The 8751-nt window shown below is 40.0% G+C and overlaps 1 protein-coding gene across 1 annotated transcript; it reads left to right on the top strand.

The window, feature by feature from the left end:
* Positions 1-901: 901 nt before the first annotated feature.
* Positions 902-4232, top strand: NANP (N-acetylneuraminic acid phosphatase). Its single transcript, XM_015816003.2, has 2 exons — positions 902-1184; positions 2671-4232. The coding sequence occupies exons 1-2, from the start codon at positions 996-998 to the stop codon at positions 3355-3357; spliced, it is 876 nt and encodes a 291-aa protein (XP_015671489.1). The 5' UTR covers positions 902-995; the 3' UTR covers positions 3358-4232.
* The last annotated feature ends 4519 nt before the right edge of the window (positions 4233-8751 follow it).

Raw genomic sequence — 8751 nt, 5'->3', positions numbered from 1 at the left:
CTACACGTACAATACGTAAAAACCCGTGAGCGACGATCCCTTTTACTGGTCTTTTTAGTTCCGGGATCAGAATTTTACGACCTTGAACAGTCTAGGGCAGTGTTTCTCAACCTTGACAATTTTAAGGCATGTGGACTTCAACTCCCAGAATTCCACAGCCAGCAATGCTGGCTGTGGAATTCTGGGAGTTGAAGTCCACATGCCTTAAAATTGTCAAGGTTGAGAAACACTGGTCTAGGGTGACAGCTATCCGTAGAAACTAATGGAAAGATGTAAGGCGTTGATTGTTTTAATGAAACAGTGCTAAATTCGGCAGCTTGATGATTCCACAGACATATTTATTTACTTTTCTGGAGCAGGAGTTCCAAGTACGCGGTTGGCCAATGTTTTCTGGTGAGATGTTTTTTCAACTTCCCATTTTAATCATTAATCCACGTATTAAGCAGGACGGACCCAGCTTAATTTTTCAATTACAATTAGTAGGCGGTTAATATCAGCAAAGGAGACTCTCTTGGGCTCCTTCGCCTTGCATTAAGGAAGCTACTGAAAACTCCAAGCATTAACACGTTCCTAAAAAACAAGAACTCAAAAGAGGAGCAAATCCTGAATGTGTGAATGAATAGGTGTGGGAGAGAGGACCAGAATGCGATGTGTCAAAAGCAAAAACTAAATTCGAGCTTTCTCTATTGCAGTGTTTCTCAATCTTGACCATTTTAAGGCATGTGGACTTCAACTCCCAGAATTCCACAGCCAGCAATGCTGGCTGTGGAATTCTGGGAGTTGAAGTCCACATGCCTTAAAATTGTCAAGGTTGAGAAACACTGCTCTATTGGTTTTCACAGGCGTCCCCAAATTAGCCGGAAGAGAATCGTGGGGGGAAAAAAAGAGCAACCTGACATACAGGAGTGAACGTGCACGAATGAGTGTGCAAATCTAACGCGCACGAGCGGCGGAAGACGCCACCGCGACCGACACGGAGGTCCCGTCGATCTCGGATGTCGCTCTCCTTTCTACGCCAACCAAGCGAGCAAATGAACCAACCAGACTCAGAGCTTGCAGATCGGGGTCTTGCGAGCGCCGGACAAAGCCGCCGCTATGGGTTGCACGGGATCAAAGCCTTTTTCTTTGACTTGGACAACACTTTGATCGACACCGCCGCTGGAAGCAGGAGAGCCATTGCAGAGGTAGTTTCCATTTGGACCTCTTCTTTCCTCACTTAAACAAGCAAAGGAAGCACATAATAGAGGTTGGAAGAGGCTGATTAGCACACACACACACACACACAGAGGCGTTGATTTTAGCTCTTGAAAGCCCTTTAAATTCAAATTGTGGCTCCCCATCAATTCTGGTGCATCAGTAGAACAAAAGGGTAATAGTAATATACTGTAGGAAGTTTTCCACATGCTTTGCTATCTTTCGGAAAAGGGACTTACTGTAGTTCAAACTGCACATTGATCAGGGTCTTTTCATGGTCAAGTTAACCTCCCATGCAGGGAAAATTGAACATTTTCAATAGCACCACCTAGAGAAAGCCACTTGCTATGTGTGAGCTTTAGCCCATTTTTTTTAGAAAATTTCTCTGTTCTCAGATGCCCAGGTAGAAGGAGAAGCTCTTTATACTATATAACAGGCCTCCAAGTTAATACTGTACCTGACTCAGAAACTTAGATAAATTTGAACCTGCTGCTTCATGGAACCTACAAACGTACCTACAGCTGGTAACATTTGAAACATGTTTTTTACATTTCAACCATATGTATTTTTTTTAATGTAACCTTAGCAGTCTTCTGAAGAACAGTAAATCTATGATTCAAAACAGCTTGAACAACAGCTGACAGATGGATGTGTAGGGTGTGTGTGGATTGCACCTTGAAGCACAGAGAGATTTGATTCTCTTTCTCCCCCCCCTCTTCCTCCCCCTCCCTCCCATCCCACACACAATTTTCTACACATGGGGTATGTTTATGTGAAACTCAATTATGGGAGAAAATACAGTTAGAATTCTAATTGTTAATTAGCTTTACTGACATTTTTCCAAAACACGTTTGTACAAATATTCTTGTGCGTAGAAATATTGTATATTGTTTAAAATGTTTGTACGGCTATACATTCATATAAATATACAAAACTACAAAACGTTATCTTCCTCTATTTGCTTTTTCTGTAATTTATTCATTTGTCTATAGCAGGGGTGTCAAACTGCCGGCCCACGGGCCCGATGCATCATGCCAAAACCACGCCCATTGCCGGCAATGGGGAAAAAGTCACGATATGTCATGACACGTCACGTGACGTTGCGAGTTTGACACCCCTGGTCTATAGTAAAAACAATTCATAACTAAACAATCTTGTCAAAGAAAAAATGATGAACACTGACATTTTAAATAGTATCAGCAACAGTCTTCACCTTTGACTCTACAGCAGTGCCTCCCAACTTTAGCAATTTTTAGCCGGGAATCCTATGAGCTGAACTCCACATGTGTAACAAACAGTCAAGCCTTGGGAACACTGCTCTAACTCTATTAGATTACAGTTTCCAAACTTCCTAGCCAGTATGCATATGTTGGCTAGGAATTTTGGAAGTTAGATTCCAGCACTACTGGAAGGCATCAAATTGGAGAAGTAAACTTCAGCCAATCTAACATTGTTCTGATTTGTCTGTTTTCATAGGTAACCAAAATCTTACAGTATGAATATCACTACACTGAAAGAGAAGCTAGCATGGTGTGTGATAAGTTCCAAGCCAAGCTGTGCAAAGAATGCTTTGATCCATCTAAAATATCTATTACTGATCTAAGGGTCCAGCATTGGGAAGGAGCTATACAAGAGGTAAAGGGAGGAAGAGCCAATCAGAAGCTGGCTAGAGAATGTTATTTTCTTTGGAAAACCACCCGCCTGCAATACTTGACTTTGACAGAGGAAACACACAAGATCCTCAGTGACCTCAAAAAAGTTGTCCCTTTGCTTCTGCTGACAAATGGAGACACTGAGACACAAAAAGAAAAGATTGAAGCTTGTGCCTGTCAGGAATTCTTTGATGCAATTGTTGTTGGAGGAGAGCAGAAAGAAGAGAAACCATCACCATCCATTTTCCTTCACTGTTGTGAACTTCTAGGAGTTCAGCCTGAGGACTGTGTGATGATTGGAGACTCTTTAGACACAGATATCCAAGGAGGGTTGAATGCGGGTTTAAAGGCAACCATTTGGATAAATAAAACTGGAACAGTTCCCAAGGAAACATTTCCTGTTCCTCACTATACTATTTCTTCTCTTCTTGACCTCCCTGGTCTTTTAGTAGAAGAACATTTTGAAATGAATCAGGTGGCAGGTAATGTACGTGACAGTCTCACCAAGTAATCTAAGAGTTTAGCTTCTTGGGTTTACAGTTAAAGGGCATTTCTACCTACGACGTTTACATTGATTTACTTAAAATGCTCTGTTCTATCTTTTTTTTTAAAATTTTACATTCTGTGCCATGTTGAACATATTTGAACCTGTTACATGGGGTTTGTGTTATGTCTTAGTCCTCTAATACAGAGGACTATAAATAGGTGGCCATTTTTTGCTGCCCCAAACCAGAATCTTGCAAACTCACTAAATTCTCACAAGAGTCCAGCAATATCATTTTATTTGTTGGGGGGGGGGATTGGGGTATCTAAGACTATAAATTAACAACTGAAACTGAGTTGCAGCTTCTGTCTTAAAATAACACCCACTCAACCAGCTTGTGATAGTGATATCACAAATAAGTATATTTCTCGGTTACTGTTATTCAAAGAAAGCAAATGATCTGACAATTCATCATTGCATTTTTCCCCATAATGGTAAGCATATTAAAGCATAGATAAGTGGTGAGTCTCAATACTGTTGGACAGTGTTTATCAACCTTGGCAATTTTCATATGCATGGACTTCAACTCCCAGAATTCCCCAGCTAGCAAGGTGATCCTGGGTAATATCTGAGCTGCCACATTTGAGAGTAGCTGCTGTAGGATAAAACCAGTCATGTAGTGCCTCCTGGTGGTCAGTATAACATCAAATGATTATGTTACAAATGCGAAAAATATGTAAAGATTATATTGTTAAGTATATTCAGTTCAAAAAAATCAGTCTAACTGTCTCATAGTTCAGACTGTATATTTTTTCTGAAAGTATACAACATTACTGTAATTTTAGGCATAGATTTTAGCTGCTTTTTCGGAATCAGAGCAGAATTAAACACTATACTGCAAATGTGTCTTTTTCAGTTTACTTCTTGCAAAGTAATTGCCTGGGTTAATATTTGCAGATGGGAATCAATTGAGAGGATGGGAAGACATTTAAATCTCATTCTTAGCCAATGTTTTTTCTCTTGTTAAAGTCTTCCAAATCTTTTATCTTACCTGACCAATATAGTTAACTAAGATAATACACATACTCCCCTCAAAAGATGAAAAATATTACTGTTTTTTTCAGATTTCATGGAAGCTGACAACCCAATAAACTTTAATGAAGTCTATAGATTATTAATATCTTTTGAGCAGGAGAAATTTAGACACAAAACAGAACTATAAAGTATGCAGTTGAAGAATCAAATTTGTTGTTTTAAAAAAAATCTGAACATACATATTTGATATCTTAGCATCTAAATTCTTGTAATTCTAAAATCTTTTAAACATACATTGGTAATGATTTTAATGCCAATATTTTACCACTGTATAGTACTGATATCTCTAGTGTGTATAATTTGCCAAAGCTTTTTCATATTCTCTGAATATCAGGTCATTCTAAATGATTGTAATAGCTATGGCCATAGCTACTATAGCCATTTTCACTTAATCTTTTATATACACAGGCAGAAGACTATCTAGCTGGCTCAACCTGCACATCACCCATATGTGTCAACAAATACACAAATGTACATATAGAAATATTTCAAACAGAAACATATTGGTTACAGATACTTACATAAAGAAACCCCTGCCCAACCTGTCTGTTACTCACCTTATTGCAAAGTTAGGCAACAAAATTGGGTCCTGAAGTGCCAATCACTTGTCCTTTCTGCAGTCATTGTGGAACCAAACTGCATAAGCAATTTGTGATTCACTCAAGCAGGTAGATAATCTCATCAGGAAAACTCTTGAGACTCAAAAACTAAATGACACTTCAGCAAGATGTTAGAAAAAGATACAACAACCCAATGTGGCCTTTTAACAAGATCTAAATACTCCATTTTCCCAGCTGAACAATAAAGCTGGACCTGCCACTTGTCCAGAAAACTCAAAAGAGCAATAGAGGGCTGTTTTTGCTATAGAGGCATAACCTAGCCCTAGGTGCTACTGGATCCATAGGCAGCAAGGCCAGTCAATGAGCAGACTTGTGGAGAATGATGGACTTCTCCAATTCTGATGTCCTAATCCCACAGGTTAGTGGGTTTTATTTTTATGTTATTTAAAAGAAAGTTTAATGCTATATTCAAAACTAAAAACTCAGAGCAGTTTATGATTAAGCAATTATAAACCACAAGAAAACTTCAGATTATTCTGTTCCAAAAAGCCTTTGGTAGAGTTGTTGCACAGAAAAAGTCCAAGGAATCAAGCACAATACAACCACTCCTTGCTTAGCAATTACCTCGGATGGTGACCATTTACAAATACAAGGATAAAAAATTCATTTTCAGAACAATGTGTGCATGTAAGACCAATTTCTGTGTGCCTGACTACAAAAGCCTTCTGTGTGAAACTGATTTAAGGTTTGGTCAGTTTCCATAGCAGCAGGAGCCAGCTGGAAATTCTAATCAACTAATTCAAGTCATAGGGATGAGCTTGTTAACTTGCACTTTTTAGGGACATTTTGTGCTGCTGAGAAAAGCAGCTCAGGAAGAGATTACTTGTATAAGCAATCTCTCTGCCCTATGATGGGGCAAAAAGGAAAAAAATGGGTCAGGCACTGTATACTATATAGAACTTTATCTGAATAAGATGGTAGTAACCAGTGATGTTCACTTAGTGACCATTTTGCTGGAACCATTTGCAGTCACTAAACGAGAGAGATGCTTGTATTCTACATACCTCTTCCTGTGAGTAGATGTGGTAATTTTCTTTCCCTAACCAGCTGCTCTTTCTCTGCTTATGCCTACTTTTAACAGAGGCATTAACTTTTATGCCTAGTAAGAAATACACTTTCTTAACTCCATCAGCATTGCTCCTAAGAAAGAATTAAGGCTGTAGTTCAGCTTGCATTCTCTGGATCACAGATATCAAACTCGATCCCTTCACATGATATATTGTGACATATCACAACATTTTTTGCCTTTGTGGAGCTGGGGTGGCCGTGGCCTGTGCATGATGCAACTGGCCTATGGGCCGCCAGTTTGACACCCCTGCTCTGGACTTTCACTGGTAACATAATGTAACTCTGCCCAACGGTTCTTGCAATATGCTATATTTTCTATGATAAAGCTGATGAATGTGGTTGCCTCTTTCCTGAAAAATGTCTAGGGGTCTGTATGCATGGAAAGCTGTTGTGTCTCTCTGTGTAGGTTGGTCTTAACTTCAAAGTTATTCATCATCTAGCATGATACAGCAGATAGTAGAACCAAAGACCCCTTGGGCAGTAGTAGCTATGCTAATATTTAAAATACTAATTTTTAAAACTAGCAGTTCATTTTTAACACTGAGATTTTGATCCACAGTAATATTAGAGATACAAGTTTAAACCTAAAAATGCAAAAAAATGAATTCCTTCTAGTATATTTTACAATTGATCAATGTGTGGATAGCACAGAATACTCTAAAATTGTCTGGATCTAACCCAGCAAACATATAGACTGCAGGAGGAAAAATGGGAAATAGGAACTTGGTACAGTAAATTCATTCTTAATTCATGTGCCAAAATTAATCCAACTATTAATCCAACAATATTTACATAATATTGTATTTCAGTGGTATTCAGCTACAACTACAGCTATTTTACAATTCTTATGTACCGGTACTTCTTTTCAAGCTTTGGGATTCTTGGAAAGAGATCGAAAATGAAAATGTAGGGGGAAAGAACTGAACATAGCTGGACCTCTGTAACTATTGCTGAAATTCTGGATGATTGCTAGAGGATATCAAGATTTTTTTTAACTTGCCTGTTTAGCTGTAGTTGTCTGCATAGGGCTATGTGATGAAATATGCACTGCCCCATTGCAACATTAAATCTAGACCTTACATATTTGCATGCAATGTCACAACCCACAAGTATGGTAGAATAGAGCAGGGCTTTTCAACCAGTGGTATGGGTACCACCTGTGGTACATTGGCACCTGGCAGGTGGTACGCGACCATCCTAGAAAAGTGGTAGCGGGGGAGGGGAATGAGCTGATCTGGTGGCAGCACCACACAAGCCTGAGCGAGAGATGGCTGGAGCTGCAGGGCTGTCAGGGCTCAGCGGAAGCACCAGGATTAGTACTTCTTCGGGACTGTCAGGGCTCAGCGGAAGCGCCAGGATCAGCGCCAGGCTCCAGCTGATTGGTGCTTCTTCAGGACTGTCAGGGCTCAGTGGAAGCGCCAGGATCAGTGACAGGCTCCAGCTGTAGCTCGGCGCTGATCCTGGTACTTCTGCTGAGCCCTGAAGAAGCACCAATCAGCTGGAATGTTGCAGCATCTCCAGGGTCTTGTGATTTACATTCAGATGCTTGACAACTGATTCATATTTATGACGGTCACAGTGTCCCAGGGTCATGTGAAGTGACCAAAACCTGCTGCAACCACCCAGCAGACGGGGGGGAATAAAAACCAAGCACCCCACCCCCACTGCCAATCCTCAACAGAAATGCTCACAACAATGAAAACCTTCGAGAGGAGGAAGAGCGCCACCGGGTGGGCAGGCAGGTGTCTTGCTTGGCTGTGGCTTGGGGGGGGGCTTTTTTCAGTGCCATTGTAACTGAACAGTCACTAAGCGAACTGTTGTAAGTTGAGGACTATCTGTACTTTATCACTTTTTTCCCTTTTTTGGGGGTCAAGTTTTTGACACTTTGCTAGGCGACTGGTGGTACTCGGATATTGCCATATCCTAAAAGTGGTACAATGGGTGAAAAGGTTGAAAAGCCCTGGAATAGAGCTTGCATTGTGACAAAGCATATTTAGAAACAGATGCCCACGAGTCTAGCCTACTGCTTGATACTGTCTGAGGATCCCCATCCAGTATTAACAAGATCCAACCCTACTTAGCTTCCCAGCCTATTTCAGTCAGGTGTTGCTACTTGCTGAAATTCATACCCTTTATCAGTGCTTAAAACACAGGTGTCAAACTCGATCGTGTCACGTGACGTATTTTGACATTTCTTGCCTTTGCGGAGCCTGGGTGGGCATGGCCTGTCCGTGACGCATCTGGACGCAGTTTGACACCCCTGGCTTAAAATATACTAAAATGAATATTTCTATTTTTGTGTTGTTCATTGCTTTTAGTTAAGGAATCAAAACTAGAACTAAAAGTTACTTGACTAATAAATTGGATCCCTAATCCCTGATCTATCTTTCAACTAATATCTTCCAACGTATTTGGTTTAAGTCTCAGTTTGTTTGCTCTCATCCTGTCTCTAACTGACATTTGATGTTAATTTAGATTCCTTGGATTTTAATTGGAAAATGAGATAAAGTTGAATATTATAGTTCTAATTGTCATTCTTTTCTAATATTAAAATTGCCTCATTTATTTTTGTCTTGCTTTGCTGGTGGCTTTGGCATTGCCTTTAATACTTTTCAATAAAATTTCTGGGTATCCTCAG

The sequence above is a fragment of the Protobothrops mucrosquamatus genome, unplaced genomic scaffold (genome assembly GCF_001527695.2).
Source record: "Protobothrops mucrosquamatus isolate PMUCROS unplaced genomic scaffold, P.Mucros_1.0 scaffold393, whole genome shotgun sequence".
In the NCBI taxonomy this organism is placed as follows: Eukaryota; Metazoa; Chordata; class Lepidosauria; order Squamata; family Viperidae; genus Protobothrops; species Protobothrops mucrosquamatus.
This window is presented reverse-complemented; position numbering and strand designations above follow the sequence as displayed.